The sequence below is a fragment of the Sinohyriopsis cumingii genome, chromosome 17 (genome assembly GCF_028554795.1).
Source record: "Sinohyriopsis cumingii isolate HCF-2022 chromosome 17, ASM2855479v2, whole genome shotgun sequence".
NCBI classification, from domain to species: Eukaryota; Metazoa; Mollusca; class Bivalvia; order Unionida; family Unionidae; genus Sinohyriopsis; species Sinohyriopsis cumingii.
Genome location: NC_142977.1, coordinates 29873256 through 29893004, shown reverse-complemented (window position 1 = coordinate 29893004; position 19749 = coordinate 29873256). Strand labels below are relative to the sequence as shown.

General features: G+C 34.6%; 1 protein-coding gene across 8 annotated transcripts in view; it reads left to right on the top strand.

Annotated features, from left to right (window-relative positions):
- Positions 1-19749, top strand: part of LOC149778344 (disabled homolog 2-interacting protein-like) — a 377099-nt gene that overhangs the window by 333592 nt on the left and 23758 nt on the right. For all 8 annotated transcript variants that reach the window (XR_016415494.1, XM_089939159.1, XM_089939158.1 and 5 more), the window contains 10 exons: positions 1039-1093; positions 2992-3124; positions 4204-4366; positions 4890-4969; positions 5955-6133; positions 9670-9809; positions 10529-10604; positions 12627-12717; positions 13203-13313; positions 15811-17211. Coding sequence is in view for 7 of the 8 variants with exons in the window: in XM_089939159.1 (XP_089795285.1) it covers positions 1039-1093; positions 2992-3124; positions 4204-4366; positions 4890-4969; positions 5955-6133; positions 9670-9809; positions 10529-10604; positions 12627-12717; positions 13203-13313; positions 15811-17211 (2429 nt within the window). In the remaining variant the exon portion in view is untranslated. The remainder of the gene's footprint in view (positions 1-1038; positions 1094-2991; positions 3125-4203; positions 4367-4889; positions 4970-5954; positions 6134-9669; positions 9810-10528; positions 10605-12626; positions 12718-13202; positions 13314-15810; positions 17212-19749) is intronic.

Here is a 19749-nt window from a genome sequence, read left to right as displayed (position 1 = left end):
TTTTTATCACAGGACAACTCTGTTGTCTAAATTAATAAGCCCATGTTGATTTTTCTATTTTGCACACTATAAAAACACCTCATAACATCACAAATGATGCCAAAATGTCAGTTTTATTGAAGCTTAATGTCTGATGCATACAGAAAATCATTTCATCGCACTATTTTGAAACTTTATTGAAATAATCTTGTGTTTTTAATTATGTGATAAATAGATCCATGCAACTGTGCTCATTTCAGTTGAAAATGTATGAAACTGTTAAATAACATCAGTCACTTCTTTCCAAATATGCAAATTATTGGATTCATTTTATGAATTTCATTTTTAGTGATTGTTGTTTTTACACGCAATTAAAAAAAAAAGAATTGTGGAAATGAAATGTAGGAAGAAAATTCAATGGGAGAAAAGCACAAAATGTACCCATCTGATACAGCTATTTTACATGTAGGTTTTTCCCAGTATGACACGCACAATAAATAGATTAGCTTATGTTACACAGAAAATGTAAGATGATGCACATGTACATGTCCATCATCTTACATAATACCATGTATTCTTGCTTACAAAACTGGTCCAACTGCACCCAAGACAGACCCTATTCTGCTAGCGCACAATGAACTGGCAGTTCACAGTCTATGTTGTTCTACTGACCGCTCTTAAGAAACTGCATAAACTCTGCTGGCATGTTATAAGATGGCAGATCTGTATGTGTCTGTGTAGTTGGAGTTTAGACACTACTTATAAGTAAGTATATATGGTAGATTAATTGGAATTAAAATCATGAGATGGGTGGGGGGAAGACGCATATTAGACAGTGTCAGCATTGTCATATTCATCCATGTGAAAAGTTATTTTTAAAATATTAGATACCTAAATTAGATATTTTGTAAAATATTAGGTATCAAAATTAGATGTTTTGTACTGAAAAATATTGTTATCTTTGTAAACTCAATCACTGCAAATGTCCTGGGTGAGAGATATTGCTGCAAAAAAAAAAAAATGTGTTGTACGTTAATTAGTAGCTTGTACATTTTCTAGGTTATATCAAGATTCTTGCTGCTGATGTTACAAATAGACAGTTTGTTGAAAGATGGTAAGTATTATTTATATCATATTTATAATTTTCTTTAAAAATAATTACTTTTCTCATAATGACATCTTTAATAATAATAATAATATCTTCTTTACAAACACTAATCTCCCTTTAGGCCCTCGTTTCTCTGCAGGTATTTACAGATAAAAATTCATGGGTGCTAAGAACTCTTTCTGTGATTTTAGTTTTCACCGTCCACTTATGAGGCAACTGCCTAGTTTAATACTTAGATTTGATAAGCTCTGAAATACTTCAATTACATAAAAGGCTGTTTTTAGGAGGTGTCAGTAATGGGATAGATTATTCAGTTCTAATGTATAATCTGTATTGGAGGCTGTTCTCTGAATTTACCATATATACTCAATTATAAATTGAATCCTGCTGCAAACAAGATAGACCATGATCTTCATTTTCATAATGTGCCATTAGAACAGTCTTTTTTGTTTGTTCTCTGATTACTCCTAACAAACTGCATAGACCCAGGTATATACCAGTCCCTTACTGTAATTATAGTCAGATTTGTGATGAGTTGTGATCAAATTTTCGGTTCCATCAATTATATCTTTATAGTATTGGAATGTAAACAAGCCACTTTGTGATATTCTTTATCAAAATGAATGTCTTTCAGATATGAAAATGAGCTGACTATAGTTTTTTTTCTTTCTGCTATATTGATATATTATTATATGCTCATTTTGTCTCCATTAACTTTACATTGTCAGAATTGTGCAATATTTTATGATATTGCACACCTTTATATTGCACTCCGGTGCCCAATATTGTATTGGGAACTACTTCATAAACAAATCATATAAACTCATGTATTAGATGATTCACATTTTTGTTTATTAAATTTGTTTCTAAATAAACTAAAGCAGATGTTTCATGGACTGCCACATACCACCTGCTGTGTAATGTTGCAATAACTTTTTTTATACAATGTTACAGATTTAGGCTAGCGATAGACTTCAGACAGGTCATAAAATTGTTGTGTCCCTACAAATAGCATGCAAGTGACAAGGTATAAAGAATCAAAAAAAATATACTTACAATTTTACATCCTGAATTTCCTCAAAATGTATTTTCTTAGTTCTGCAAATCCGAATTACATGAGCCATGTCATGGGTTCTAAATTTGATTACACATTTCCAAATTGTACTGTAATTTCAACTACATTCCAAGTGCAATTACATCCTCCTTACTACATTCAAAATGAAATAATCATAAAATTCCATAGCGTATTTTTGATAATTACAATTGAAAGACTTCATATTTTTCTCACGTTAAGATTCCAAACATTCAGTGACAGAACAGAAACACATTTGCAGATGTCAACACGCTGCTGCCTCACTGCTGAAACCAGATGTACTTCATGTAGAACTGGCACAGATAAATACAGTCCATAATCAAAATATTTCATAAAATCGACAAAAATACCAAAATCTATTCATTCCAGACCAAATGCAAAAGTTGTTGCAATGTGCAATCATTCACAATTTGACTTTAAATTTAAATTTTAAGTAGACCAAAACACCATTTTCTTTTGAAAGTGATGTCTTGCGTGCGACTTAGTTATTTTTCTGGGTGGAGTTATGTTCTTGTGAACTGATGAATCTGTGCTTGTGTATTTAGTTTGGAATGCGGCATAAATAAAAGTTACTGCATTTGTATGTGAAAATATGAACTCGTTTTGTTTTGTTGGATGGATACACTGCACTATCAAGGTCATGCAGTATATCGATCGATAAAAACTTGTTAATATTTTCCCATACAAATGCATTAACCTATAGGTATAGCATTATGAGGGAATTCAATAATTTCATATTAGTAACATATATTTACCAAAAAGATGATTTATTTAAAAAAGATGTTTTCAATATTTGCTATCTGTTCATTAGGTACAATACCAGCTCAGGTACAGTAGGAAAAGGAGGAAAAGAAAGTAAAACAGATCTTCCTATTGTCAGATTGAAAGCTCGATATCAGACAACACAGATACTACCCATGGAGCTGTATCAAGACTTTATACAGGTTAGTTGTCAGTCTGTTTTTAAATACAGGAAAGTCCATTTTCTTACTGAAAATGTAGGGAAGTAAATCCTACCCCATTGGAAAGAAAGACTGCAATTTTCTAATTGCATCTGGGATCACTTGAAGAAAATAATATAATAGATTGTGAAAATATGGTGTATGTTGTCCCTTATTGTATCAAGTCTTGCCAAAATTAATTCCTAGACATAATAATCACACTTGCTCAACTCCAAAAGACTCGTCAATACAAAAATATTGAAGGTAGTAATATTTTACCGTCATTAAATTTGTTAAAATTTCGAGACATCATCACATTCCCTCCAAGTAAATTTGATGAAATTTGTTCAGAAGTAAAATTGCACTGTGAAACAGATTATTTTCAAGGTAAATAACATTGTCTCTCCTAATTACTGAACATGATATCACAAAAAAAAGAAATTCCATGTTTTATAACAAATTGACATAGAACATTTCAGTAATTGATTACAATAATCTGTATCAGTTGTTTTTTTTTGTGTGGTTAGAGCGTCCGCCTCAGATGCAGGAGGTCGTGGGTTCGATCCCCAGCCGAGTCATACCAAAGGCTTACAAAAATGGTACTAACAGCTGCCTCACTTGGCGCTCAGCATTAAGAGGTTAGTGTTAGGACTGGATGGCCTGGTGTCTGGATAATGTGGGACATTATGCAACATGTCTGCGGCATGATGCCCCAGTGCTAGACATCACTATAAACTGTCACAATGCAGACATCATAGCAATATGACTGAAAAATTGTTAAAGCTGTGTTAAAAATCCAAATCACACAGACACACACACACATCAGTTTTTTTCCATTACTTTTTTTATAAAAATGTTTGCCTAATTCATGTCATCCTAATCAGTTCTGTAGGTATGTTTAGTAACCATCTCAGCATTGTAGCTGTTTCCATGTTTTCCATTGCCTGTTACTTACAACTGTAATTCATTTTCAGTCCCACTTTACGGTAGGTTTTGTATTCAGACTAAATGTAGGTTCTCACTTAGATTTGAATTAATTTCATAAAGCTTTCATTTTAAGGGGAGACAAACATTTTTTTCAGTACCTGAGCAACAGTTACTGTGTTCTCTGTGAGGTACTGGAACCCTTGCTAAGCATCAGGGACAAAGAGGAACTTGCTAGAACCATGATCAGGATCATGCAGAATCTTGATAAAGCCAAGGATTTCTTGTCAGAAGTTGTGATGGCAGAAGTCTTACATTTAGGTAATCATGAGATTCTTCTGACAATTTTAAGATTTTTGTATGACTCAGACAACAAATTCTGGTTATGGTGGATTACTTTTCCATCAAAAGTTCCTTTATTATTGCCTTGTGCTGTGAATTTTCAGCAAGATCAGTGTTTCATGGAACATATATTCTACTTCCTGAAACAATATTGTCTATTTGTCAGAGGGGTAAATTCTAAAATCATAATCTTACAGCCACTAAGAAGAACTCTACTTTTCTTTGGTCATTTACAATTTTTGTTAAGACAGCCTTTTATGGAATTTTAACATAGCAGTCATTTTGGGATCTACATCTTAACCAAAACCCTGAAATATTTTAACAGTTACATTTTTTACATTAGTCTTAATGTTAAAGCTGTTAACTTTTTACCTAAATAAAAAGCCTGCTCAGCAAAAATGGGAGTCTCTTGTTCTATTATGAATTTATTCTGAATATTATATTAACAATGTACATCTTTTGCTGAAAGATCAGTGTATTGATTGTTACTTCTTTCTTCCAGATAACCAACATTTAACATTCCGTGGCAATAGTATTGCAACAAAATCAATGGAAGCTTACATGAAACTTGTTGGAGAAAAGGTATGGTACATTGACTTGCCTATTGGTAATGATTTAAAATAACTTAATTTTTTTTTTGTTCATCTAGTAAGTCAACAAATTTAGTTAAAGTTTTCAAGTTGTCAGACTCAAAAATCTCTGCAATTTTTGTTTGATCAATTTGTTTTCTTTTTCAACAAAAATTGCAGAGATTTTTGAGTCTGACAGCTTGAAAACTTTAACTAAATTTTGGGCAGGGCAGAGACCAACATGTAGACCATAATATAGGTCACTGCCAAGTGCTAGTGCCAAAGAGGTTACATCAGTCCCTCATGCCATGTACTTTTTAACTTTGCTGTATTTGATTGTGTCATGAGTCACCACAGTCTGATCTTTACGACAAAATATATATAGCATTGGCCTAATTAAAAAGGAAAGAGACACTAGCAACAACAACTTTTATCATCCTCCTCAAAGATTTGTTTGAAGAACTGATCCAATAAAACTTTCTTATTGGACTTTAGAGTTGGTAGATTCCTGGGATTCTTGATGCGTGCTTGTGTGTGTGTGTGTGTTGGAGGAGTGGTGTTTAATGGCATGTCAGGGCTACATATTGCCAAGACGATTAAATATCCCCCAAAAACCCCAAGACATAAAGATGTAGCAAAAGAATTGGTAAAATATAAAGTCACGTTATTTTATATTACAAAAGCTTCACTTTTTTAAAATGTCAAAGTCCTCCTCAATTGTGATGCCATGGGAAATATGCCAGAGTGAAAATGTTTACTCCATTAGTTGCCTCTTGGAACATGGGGTGGAGCATATCAAACCTATTCTACATCCCAGAGCCTGCAGGGGACTTGGGTATGTACGAAGAAAGGACTTGATATTATGTATAGTAGCTGAATATGCACTTTGAAAGACAGAAAGATGCATTTCTTATGATTCATAAATTTGTGCTTTTATCCCTTCAGAAATATTGTAATTATGTTTAATTATGTTGCTAATGCATTTCTTTCAAATTTAGTATCTTCATGACACACTGGGTGACTTTGTGAAGACAGTTATAGAGTCAGATGATGACTGTGAGGTGGACCCAACCAAGATTGTCAATGCCAACCTTCTTTCTACACACCAGAAAAATCTTCAGATGTATTGTGAAATGGCTTGGACAAAAATCATCACCTCCTCTTCATTTTTCCCCAGGTAACATTACACTACAATAAAGAAGGGTTGATTCCATCCCCAGTATTCACAATTTATGATATATCAGTTTATCAATTATCAGGAGAGCTAAAAACTGAAAGTCCTGTATGTCTCTTAGATATCCACTGTGTTGGAAGAAAACCAATCAATGCATCAGAAGATTTTCGTAGTTGACCTTAAACTCTCCCCCGTCTTGTTGCACTGGTTCCACAATGGACTAAGGGAGATAACTTGGATTGATGGGTTTTAATTTGGCTGAATTTCTGCATTGCACTGCCATCAAGTCATTGGAGTTCTTGCATCAAGCCAAAGTTTACTGTATGAGCTACATAGATTGGCTTTTAAGTAATTTCCTGAAGATATTGTATTCATAATATCCTTTGCAGTTCAACTCACAGGAAAATGTCTGTCATTGAGGAAAGAAAAGAGAAGAAAAAAAAACTACCATATTCAATGACTGTTTGTAGCTAGATGTCTGAAAATCCAGTGAGAGCTTTTACATGGTCTAATGATCCAGGCAAAATCAGTTTTTTCCAATGTGTCCAGATAATCTACATTTTACTGTTTATTGTTACTAATTTCTACCTGACCATCTGTTTGGTTTGTTTTGTCTCTGTCCATTAGAAGGCTTTAGTTCTGTTGACAAAACACAAATTAATTCCTACTAGAATCATCAATGCTGCTGTAAGATGACATGACCTGAACCATATATAGTCTTAAAAGTCAGCCAGTGTACATGCAGTGTGATAGCAGATGTGGTCTGTTTAAGGATCTGTTCAAACCAAAAACACTATTAGATTGATTTCTTCATTGTAGTTATTTATAACACTACTTTTGTGTCAATGTAGGTTCAATTTTAGTTGAAATTACAACAGTAGGTAGATAGGTGTAGCTACCTCATGCAGATGGACATGTATGTAATAGTATATTTGAATAGCTGCCTCATACTGATGGACATGTATGTAATAGTATATTTGAATAGCTGCCTCATACTGATGGACATGTATGTAATAGTATATTTGAATAGCTACCTCATACTGATGGACATGTATGTAATAGTATATTTGAATAGCTGCCTCATACTGATGGACATGTATGTAATAGTATATTTGAATAGCTACCTTATACTGATGGACATACATGTAACAGTAGGTAGATGGTTATAGACCCCTCATTATAGATGGGCATGTATGTAACAGTAGGTAGATGGGTATTGACACTTCATATAGATTGGCACATATGTAACAGAAGGTAGATGGGTATTGACACTTCATATAGATGGGCACGTATGTAACAGAAGCTAGATGGGTATAGACAGCTTGTGTAGCTGGGTGTATATGTAACAGTGGGTATAGACATACAGACACATTGTACAGATGGGCATGTGTGTAATGGTTGGTAGGTATAGACATCTCATACAGATGGATAGATGTCTGTATCCATCCTGTACAGATAGGCTTGTATGTAATGTTTGGTGGGTATAGACACCTTGTTAGGGATGGGCATATGTGTAACAGTAGGTAGATGTGTGTAGACATCTTGTACAGATAGGCATGTATGTAATGTTTGGTGGGTATAGATACCTTGTATGGATGGCTATGTATATAACAGTAGCTAGATGGGTATAGACAGCTTGTACAGATAGGCTCGTATGTAATGTTTGGTGGGTATAGACACCTTGTTAGGGATGGGCATATATGTAACAGTAGGTAGATGTGTGTAGACATCTTGTACAGATAGGCATGTATGTAATGTTTGGTGGGTATAGATACCTTGTATGGATGGCTATGTATATAACAGTAGCTAGATGGGTATATACAACTTGTACAGATAGGCAGGTATGTGATGGTTGGTGGATATAGACACCTCATACAGATGGGTATAGACAGCTTGTACAGATAGGCTTGTATGTAATGTTTGGTGGGTATAGACACCTTGTAGGGATGGGCATATGTGTAACAGTAGGTAGATGGGTATAGACATCTTGTACAGATAGGCTTGTATGTAATGGTTGGTGGGTATAGACACCTCATACAGATGGGTGTAGACATTTTGTACAGATAGGCTTGTATGTAATGTTTGGTGGGTATAGACACCTCATACAGATGGGTATAGACATCTTGTACAGATAGGCTTGTATGTAATGTTTGGTGGGTATAGACACCTTGTAGGGATGGGCATATGTGTAACAGTAGGTAGATGGGTATTTACATCTTGTACAGATAGGCATGTATGTAATGGTTGGTGGGTATAAACACTTTGTATCGATGGGCATATATGTAACAGTAGGTAGATGTGTGTAGACATCTTGTACAAATGGGCATACATGTGACAGTAGGTAGATGGCTATAGACACTTCATACAGATGGGCATATATGTAACATTAGCTAAATGGGAATAGACACCTTGTGCAGAAGGGCATGCATGAAATAGCAGACAGATGGGTAAAGACAGTTTGTATTGGAGGGTATATATGTAACAATATATGTAACAGTAAGTAGATGGGTATAAGACAGCATGTACAGAAGGGCATGTATGTAACAGTTGTTAGATGGATATATACACCTTGTGGAGGTGGACATGTATATAACAGTAGGTAGTTGGATATAGATAGCTTTTACAGAAGCTCATGCATGTTAACAGTAGGTAGATGGGTATACACAGCATGTACAGAAGGGCATGTATGTAACAGTTGTTAGATGGATATAGACACCTTGTGGAGGTGGACATATATATAACAGTAGGTAGATGGGTATACACAACATGTACAGAAGGGCATGCATGTTAACAGTAGGTAGATGGGTATAAGACAGCATGTACAGAAGGGCATGTATGTAACAGTTGTTAGATGGATATAGACACCTTGTGGAGGTGGACATGTGTGTAACAGTAGGTAGATGGGTACACAGCATGTACAGAAGGGCATGCATTTTAACAGTAGGTAGATGGGTATAAGACAGCATGTACAGAAGGGCATGTATGTAACAGTTGTTAGATGGATATATACACCTTGTGGAGGTGGACATGTATATAACAGTAGGTAGTTGGGTATAGATAGTTTTTACAGAAGCTCATGCATGTTAACAGTAGGTAGATGGGTATACACAGCATGTACAGAAGGGCATGTATGTAACAGTTGTTAGATGGATATAGACACCTTGTGGAGGTGGACATATATATAACAGTAGGTAGATGGGTATACACAACATGTACAGAAGGGCATGTATGTAACAGTTGTTAGATGGATATATACACCTTGTGGAGGTGGACATGTATATAACAGTAGGTAGTTGGGTATAGATAGTTTTTACAGAAGCTCATGCATGTTAACAGTAGGTAGATGGGTATACACAGCATGTACAGAAGGGCATGCATGTTAACAGTAGGTAGATGGGTATAAGACAGCATGTACAGAAGGGCATGTATGTAACAGTTGGTATTTACTGGTGAGATGTGGCATTCTCTAGAATTTGTGTCTTAAAATTATAATGGATTGTCATTCAGTATGATAATTGTGGAGCAATTTTTCATTCTAGTGAGCTGAAGGAGGTCTTTAGTAGTTTCCGAGAGAAGTGTAATGATGGACAGAAGAGTGATAATTTAATCAGTGGATCAATCTTTCTGCGTTTTCTCTGTCCTGCTGTGCTGTCTCCAAGTCTGTTCAGCCTTACTCAAGGTATAGACAACACATCCTAAAGTTTAGGAAATACACCAACTCAAAAATATGACTGCTTTTGAATTTCATGTTAGCATTCACTTTCATCCTGGTTGATGACTTTTGACTTGATTCTGAAATAAGCTGCCCTGGATATTCACTTTCATTTCTTTCTTTCTTAATATGTAAACAAATCAAAAGAAAACAATAGATGTATTTTTTCAACTAAAAAAAATGATGGAATCTTTTTGTTTTATCATATGATTGACTGAAGCAAATTTGGCAGATGTTTGTCTTGTTAACCACACAAAATATATTTACAAGTTGACCAGTTTACAACATTGTACAAATGAGAAACAGGCTTTGCTTCCACAAAAATATGATATTAACACCATGCTGTTTAATATTACTTGACAATTAGGAAATAGCAATCCTGTACTTGATAACTTCAAAATGTTGTGATTTTACTGTACAAAATTGTTCTTTCATAGGTAAGCATAGCAAGGAAATAAATAGGACAGTAACAACATCATATCTGCCCTCAAATCCTCAAATGCAACATTTTGATCTCCCCCTTCCAAAATAGTATTGAAATTTTAATCTGGCCAGTACCTTAATAGTTATTCTCTTTGAATTATGGACTTAAAATTGCTGCAAATTTTGATAGAAAATGTGCTGGATTCGCAAATATGATGGAACAAAAGAAATACTTGTTGACTATTTTCTACTTAATTTTTCAGAGTTTCCTCCAGACAAAGCTTCCAGAAACTTGACACTGATAGCAAAGACTATTCAGAATCTTGCCAACTTCACAAAGTAAGTTTATCTTTTGTAAAACTGGTTATTGACCAGCAGAGCTTATGGGATGGTCTGTGTTTTCTTTTAGCACAAGTTGGTTATTACTACTACAAAGAGGATTGCCATTAAACTTTACACACATTGATCCCATGATTTAATGGTCCTAGATGAAAATGGTGGCACTTGAACATCCAATATGGCCATCACATCTAGAAAATCTTGTAATCACTATTCCTGAACAGCTTATCATAAATGTGATCCAGCCAGTGGTAGGATAAAATTACCATTTTAAAGAATGTCTACCACATATACCATTTAATAATTGAAATTTACCACTTAAAAAGTAAAAGGCATTTTAAACATTTATTTGAAGAAAACCCCATAATTTTCATGTTTTTCAGTGCATTCTTTACAGACACCTATTGGAACTAGATTACCCCAAAACCAAAAATATACCATTGCAGTGATATGCAGTTGTGTAATAGGCTTAAAAGGGCAAACATGTACGCAACAAATTGTTGATTGATTACATTATTGTTATAATCTGGAGAGTTTAAGGCAGACATTTTTATGAGGAGTTATGAGTAATAAAGGGACCAAAGTTTGTTCATGATTGCTTTTGAGTCATTGAATAAAAATCAGATGGCCTTTCACAGAGATGAGATAAAAAGGAGTCACCAACCCAAAAATTATTTCACCAGAAACACTCTAGTTATTATTTTCAGTTTTTATTATTTTTTTGGTGCTGGTCAGGATGTTTTTTAAGGAATATTTAAAGACTGTTTTTAATTGTTTTTCAGTTCTTTTTAAAATGCCAAAACATGTTTTCTCCTAATGCTAAAATCCATGGGCTAAAAAATGAGACTCAGGAATACATCTTAATGCCAACTCAAGAACTTCCTCCTCTGGATTAACTTAGCTTGGTGGCATATTGGAAAGCAGTTTTCAACCATAAAAAACCAGCCACAAGAAAAAACTTCTTTATTTGTTTTGTCATTGCCATTTCAAATGCTCGTACAAAGAGTACATCCTCCATTCTTGGCAAAATATAAAGTGTTTAATGGGAAATCTTAACCAGAAAACCATTCGGAGCTTGATAAGTGTTAATCACAAAAGGAGAGCACTAAGATTCATATTTACTACTTCATTGACTTTGCTTAAAAAATATTGTTTTCTGTTTACTTTTTATCCACTGTTCATGTTAAATTATTTAACTGGATGATTCTATACATCTTGGTCAGCACCATACTCATAAAATAAAAGTTAACATTGATCAAGATTTCAAATTTCAATGGCTTCTGTCCTTGTTTTTAGCTCACAACAATACGTTTTTTCCATGGTGTGTGTGCACTGTATTATTTAGAACTGTGAATTTTTGTGAGTAGATGCATCATAATGTTTGGGCCCAAACTAGTCTAAAACACTCACCATAATGGATCACTGCCATCTCAACACTGTCTACTTGGGTTTGAGTCTCAGGCTTGGCCAATGTAGATACATGAGAAAGCTTGCCAGTAGCTTCCCTTGGGTTGCTGATTCTTTGGGGGAATGTCCAGGTTCTCCTTCCACCAGTTATATTGGCTACCATATATAGCCTATCTTGTGCTGAAAATGATGTTAAAACCTGCTGTTGTTGTTGTAGGGCTTAACGCCATTTTTCAGCACACGATAGGCTATACATGGCGACCAGTATTAATGGTGGAGGAAGAACCCGGGAAAACCCATGGAAAGAACCACCAACCCACAAGAAGCTACTGGCAGGCTTTCTCACATACCCACATTGGCCGAATCTGAGACTCAAACCCATACAGATGGAGGTGAGATGGCAGTGATCTGTAATGGAGAGTGCTTTAGACCACTTGGCCACTTGGTTAAAACCTGCAACAACAGCAACATCATGATGAGTACTAAAGTTGGTCATGATTTAAGCATTATTTTGTATACAAAATAGTTAATGAAAATGGTTGAAAAGTGATAATGTTTTGACTATCTGAATTAATATTTAATGTGACACTAAGTCTAATGATTAATAAATTTCAGATTTGGTGGTAAAGAAGAATTCATGACATTCATGAATGACTTTGTGGAGCAGGAGTGGGCAAACATGAAGGACTTCTTAGCAAGGATATCTGTAAGTTATCTCCCCCAGCAGACCATGTCTCAGACACATTAATTTTAGCACATCATTCATAGAAACAGAGATTCTGTCTGAAAATGTGTGTGTGTGCATAAATCACTTCAAATAGTCATATTCTAAATGTATTGGAATAAAAATATAATGGTGCCTGTCTCTGAATAAAAGAATGAAAGTAATAGGAGAAGAAATATTGCTTAAGATGTTGGGAAAGCATATCCATGTTTTGGGATCCACCATTAGGCATAGTTTAAGAAGATTCTTAGAGTATATATATATATAGTTGGAAAATTGCAGTGCCTTGTTGGAATGTTTCAATAATAAAATAACTAGTAATTCATTGTTGAAGGTTTATTTTCTCTATCAAGAGACACTTGTTAAATCAACCAAAACTTCTACCTTATTGATGGAAATTTCTAGTCAAGGCTGATCTTTGTAATTTACTCTGTAATAGTTACCAATACCCTTTTTATGTCTTTCAGAAAGTAGAAAAGCGGGGCCAGTTTTTGGAGTTTGATGGTTACATTGACCTTGGGAAGGAGGTCTCTACAATGCATACATTACTGAAGGAAACACTGTCCAAAGAATTAGGGGTAAATCACTTACAATATGTTAACTTCATGCAAAAGACTAAAGCTGCTATCTTGACACTATCTCACTCATGGATGGGTCAAGTTTTAATTTCCTTTGGCCACAAAGCCAATTGAGTTATTTTTTAAGGTCCTGCATCTTTTGTGTGTTTGTAAGTTGTCCATCCATAAAATATTGCTTCTTACCACTTGAGTGGCCATATTCTGATTGAATTTTGATAAAAGATTTCGGAATATGGGTTTGTATTGTCCAGATTCCAGATGATATTTCTTTTTTTCTTCTTTTCAAAACAGCAACACGAGTAGGATTTTTAGTGCTAAGGCAATTGGAGTAAGTGGAGCTGACCTTGGGTATTCCAGTGGTAAGATTTTCCAACCCAATCCACCATGTCAAGAGTCAGGCACACACACTGAGCTACGTTGGCCCCTGCCTCCATTAAAGGCATGCAGTCTGTCCCTCATCTCTGTACAAAAAAACAATTTTTATCAAACTTGGTATATGGCCACTACCATCTCAGATGGGCGAAGATACACAGAGAGAAGATCGGTGCATTATTAATAGGTGCAATTTGCTTATGATTGGTTAAGTTTGTTACCACTTATGAGGTTGTTTCTAACCTGATTTAGATCAAACTTGGTAAATGTGTACTAATCAAGCTCATGGATGAATCTGATTATGAGCAAGATCACCTCATAGTCATTATGTGACTTTTGCATCTGATTGGCTGAGTTGTTAGCACACTAGCAGTTATAGGTCAGGTCAGATTTGGATCAAACAAGTTAAATAGGCTTATAGTATCAACTTACAAGATGAGTTTTATCATCACATATTTATGAGGTCATTTTGTTTCTAATTGAACCTGTTACCTTCTAGAAACCAAATTTTGATTGGTCATAATTTGGATTTTGCTTCCACATGTTAAGTTGACATCATCTTGGATTTTGATTGGTTCTGTAGTAAGAGTGGGGTTTGCACATTTTAATAGGATGATCTTGCATCTGATTGGCAGAGTTTATTTTCGTCCAGTTTTGATTGAACTTTTTAAATAGTTTTACACTAGCAAGATCTTGGATGAATTCTGTTATCAGAATGATACAAACATATTAACTTTGCCTTGAAAAGAATTTTCATCAGAATATTTAACATGGTGAAATTAACATAATATTAAGGTTTGGAAATAGTTTACATAGTTGTTTTCTTACATTACTAACTTTGGGTATTGAAATGGTCAACTTTTCACATTAGTATAATCAGATAAGCAATATTAGACTCCCTTGGGTCTCTTGTTCACTTACTTGCGTCTACTTAACCCATAGTCAGTTTTATAGACAGTAGGCAAAACCAATGTTACCTTTTATTTTGTATAAGAAACAAGTATATTAAAAGAGGTTTTTGTTTTGTCTTGATTTTCAAGACACGAATGTATTTTTTCTGTTAACAAAACAGCTTCAGTGACAACTGGTAGATGTGTTAAGGTCCCATAATGAAATTTGTGAAAGTCAGATATTTTGCGCATCAGCTGTAGTATTCCATTGAATCTTCAGGAGAATATTACTTCATGTCTCAGCTGTAGTATTCCATTGAATCTTCAGGAGAATATTACTTCATGTCTCAGCTCATGTATTCCATTGAATCTTCAGAAGAATATTATTTTTTGTCTCGGTTATATTATTCCATTGAAACTTAGGGATACTAATATTTTGTGTCTCTGTGGCAGTATTCCATTGAAACTTAGGGTTAATATTACTTAATGACTCAGTTGTAGCATTCCATTGAAACTTAGGGATAATATTACTTCATGTCTCAGTTGTAGTATTCCATTGAATCTTCAGGAGAATATTACTTCTTGTCTCAGTTGTAGTATTCCATTGAATCTTCAGGAGAATATTATTTTGTCTCATTTTTAGTATTCCATTGAATCTGCAGGAGAATATTATTTCATGTCTCAGTTTTAGTATTCCACTGAAACTTATGGATAATATTACTTCATGCCTATGTTAAATTTGTATTGCTGAATTATATTAAGCCTGTATTGACCAATTTCATTCTTGTCATTTTCTTGTATTGAATGACATATCCAGTCAAATTATACATATTGTGAATAAGCATCTTGTATCAAGGTCAAGTTTTTTGTTTATTGTAACACAACAGAAATCTTGTATCAAGGTCAAATCTTTTGTTTGTTATAACACAACAGAGATCTTGTATCAAGGTCAAGTTTTTTGTTTATTATAACATAACAGAAATCTTGTATCAAGGTCAAGTTTTTTGTTATTGTAACACAACAGAAATCTTGTATCAAGGTCAAGTTTTTTGTTATTGTAACACAACAGAAATCTTGTATCAAGGTCAAGTTTTTTGTTATTGTAACACAACAGAAATCTTGTATCAAGGTCAAGTTTTTTGTTATTGTAACACAACAGAAATCTTGTATCAAGGTCAAGTTTTTTGTTATTGTAACATAACAGAAATAAGGCAAGAGCATATTCTTCTTTGCAGAACAACACAGGAATGAAGGAGAAACTTGGAAACCTGCCAGAAATTTTAACTCAGATTGACATGGATATACAGGATCCAACTGTGACTCACAGAAAGCCAAATCCCAACAACCGGAGAAGCATGCATTATGATAATCTTGGAAATATTCAAGGACATATTCAGGCTAGAGGAACTGATGTGTCCTCTCCATCAGAGTTTCTAACAAACATGTTACAGCTGTGTGAAAAATCCACTGATGAAACACCATTTTTAAATTCAAGAGAATCCTCGCAACAGGGAAGTTTTGATGTTGGCAGTAGTCGGCAAGCAGCAATAGACTTGAATACAAGTGATGATTACGTCTCAAGTTGTGCAATTAGTTCTGTATCTTCTCACAAAGAAGAAATAAAAAATGTTTCAGTCAGGGCAAGGAAAAAAATTAATGAAAAGAAGGTTAACGAGTCTTGGAATAAAATGTTGAGTGCTGCTGATATAATAAATGGAGAGCATGTAGACCTAATTTCGTTCATGGATGAGGAAGTTGCAAATTCTTCAATGGAGTATGAAAATAATGTGAATGGAAGCCAGATGTCATTAAGTCAGGGTTCTACAATAGCGTCTTCAGGATATCAGTCATTTGGTTACAGTCAGTCAAATTCACCAATAGAAAATGCACACAACCATGATTTTGCACGAGATTATTCTCGGAACTTCATGTCTCAGTCAACTCCATTGTCTTTCGCAAATCCAATGTACAGACACAAACATGGTTCAGATTCTAGTAGGGGAACTACATCTTCTCCAATCCCTCAGACTCCAAGTACAAGCTCATTAAGCAGTAGCGATGAAGCTAACACAGTCAAAAATTGCAGTCTTGTGAAATCCGATAGGTCTGAAACACCAAGTGAAGCTTTGCGTAAAATTGCTCCAAAATTGTCTAGTTCTAGTAGCAATGAATCCATTCACGAGTCAGAGAAATCCAAATCTCAATGGACTGTGTCCATGTCCAATGTGGACAGTGCTAGAAAATACCCCATAGACCTACGCACATCTAGTCCCATTCTGAACTATGCTGGAAAGCACTCCAGCTCAAGTTCTAACCTCAGAAATACATCTCATTCCCATTATAACTGCAATACAATTGGCAGCACCCCCTTGAGGACTAATGAACTGTCTCATAGTGTAGATTTCATGTTCACATCAAATCATTATGGGGACCAGTTACGCCGCACTGCCACAGATACAGTTATATCACAAAGAAGTAACTCTCCTAAGGGTTATGGTGAAACTGCTCTGTTTTCATCCCATGGCAGTGTCTTTTCAGAAGATAGCTCTCGAAAGCTGTCCTCTCAGAATGCTGTACATATGGGTATTCGATCTGTGCAAAGGAAAATTCATGAGCAAGAAAAGACGAAACAAGAGGTAATTTTAAGAATTTGTTTAGCTCATTCATAGTCTGTAATTATACTTATAGGTACGAGTGACAAATGGAGTTTGCATAAATTTTTCACCAAATCTTGTGACTACTGAACATTTGTACACGGGCAGTTTACATTGAATAGTTATGTAGCAGCAGGATGTCATTGTATGTGTAAATGAAGATAATGTGTTACTTATTACAATAACTAGTGAATTATAAAAGATTCTTTGATTTAAAAAACAGACTTGCCAACCCTTATGATTTTGCCCCAAGTCTTAAGAAAATGACCCATAAAATACGGACTTAAGGAATAAAAGCAGAAATAATGGAAAATGTTTGTTGCAGATAAATCAGGATAATTGATTCATCTGTGTTTGATTTGGATCCTGGTTTCTTATTAGAATTAGTGGAGTTAATCAGGGAACCAGACTAACTTTACAGCAGTACCTCAAATGCTTTAAACTGCATGTTTTTTCATGCAAAGTTTTCTGCATGATCAAACGGATGGTTAGAGAATTTTTTTAAAATGACATCCAGGTAGCAATGCATGTTGATGATGAAAAGGAAAATAAGCCTCTTTAATGAAAAGTAATCTTCAGATTCTTGTGAGTAAAAATAGTAAGGGTCACAGTTATGTTTATTGGACATCATATGTCAATTTCAGTATGTTTCAATGAGAAATGATTGCCGTCATCACATGAAATGGAAAACAGATTCCAAGAATTATGTGAAGTTGCAACAAGCCATTGAACTGCATAGGCTCTGGAACTGAAGTTTGTGCAACTGTACTGTTGATAAATAAGGTCTACATGTACTTCACAAATCTTTCATTTGAATATGATGTTTACCGTTGCTACATGTTGTGAATACCAAGCTTTAAATATACTTTCCAGCTTTACAGTAACAGTTGATAATATTTTGTGACACCTTACTGAAAACTGGTTAAACTTATGGAGAAAAAAAAATTAACTGCCTTACTGAGATGCTCTCATCAGGGTTGGCAGGTCTGCTGTAAAGTTTGGAGTTGCGGTTTGTGAAACTGTGCTGGAGGTAACGAAGGTTGAAGTAAACCTTACAAACTTTTGACTTGAAAAACTGGTTTCCTTCTCTGCATCAGTCATGATTGATACTTCTGGAGGTTTAATTGCACGTTAGCAGTACGTTCATTTTTGTTACACTTTACTAAAACTGGGACCAACTTACAGAAGAAATTGACTACCTTACTGAGACAGTTCGGTTTGGCAGGTCTGAAAAAAATTAAAGCAATCTCCATGGAAATAGGTGCACATTAATAATCTGCTTTGATTGATTACTCAGTAATCATACTATTATACAGGTAAAACACGTTATAATGCAATGCTTGGTTTCCAAAGAATAACATAGTGATAGTGGTTGGATCACATTAACAAATGTTTTTAAAAACTTCCCCATAGAAAATGTGCATTGAAATTTCAGTGTCATCAGTTTTAACTAACCTCTTAATGATATATCGCAATATGTTTTAGAAAATTTCAGAAGTTAAGGCAACATTAAACACAGTGCTGGGAGTAAAAATCGGCTAGGGATATGAATAGGTGGCTTTTCCGAGAGCATGTATTTAGGATGAATCACATTATAATGGGTTCTACCTGTATTGTACTCCTTTCTTTTTACATATGGCAAGGTAGATATTAATTGGACATTTAGTTATCCTTTGGCCAGTTTACCTTCATGTAAAGATCAACTATGTATGCATTTTTCTTGTCAACACCATGTTAGAGAGAAGTGAGACATAGTCACTTTTCCATTGCCATTGCCATCAACAGTTTAAGGTTTCGGTTATATCTTTTCATTTTGTGATATTTCTTAAGCTGGACACTTTTTTAATTTTGAGGTGAAACATTATTTAGAACTGTGAAAATTCATTCAGTAACCTGTTTAGTCTTTTAACCTTTGGGTCACAGGTTCAAGTTTTAGAGCAATGATTTGATCATGGGATCAATATGCAGGTATTAGCCTTGCTGGAATTTTCAAGAATGTTTCATGGAAACAAGTGGCCAGACCTTGAGGTGTCATTTCAATCAGAGTTTGCTGGACTGCAGATTTCTGAATTTAGCCACATGATAGAACTTGAACATACATCAAAAATAAGAACTAAAACAGGAATTTTGCAATTTTTCGATAAGCAAAGTAATGGTCTTATATGATTGTTATTTAATTGTTGCATATTTTAAGTAATCCCATTTTAATGAATTAATTACATTTAACATAGAAGTTTCTTATAACAAAGATTTGTTTTTAGACTTGTGAAAATTTGACGATTAAGCTTGGTCATAAGCCTATTCGTTTGTTGGTTTAAAGAGTACCAGAATCTGTCAAGTTGGCCTGGTAGTGGCTATATTCCACTGAAGACAATATACTCTGTAGGACTTGTACAAGTATTAGATGTACTGAAACAGATGCTACATCATTGCCATTTAACATTTAGGTGGCACCTCTCTACATGTCACCAAAAATGTATTAATAACTTATTCCATGATTGTTCAAATGTTCATAGTTTA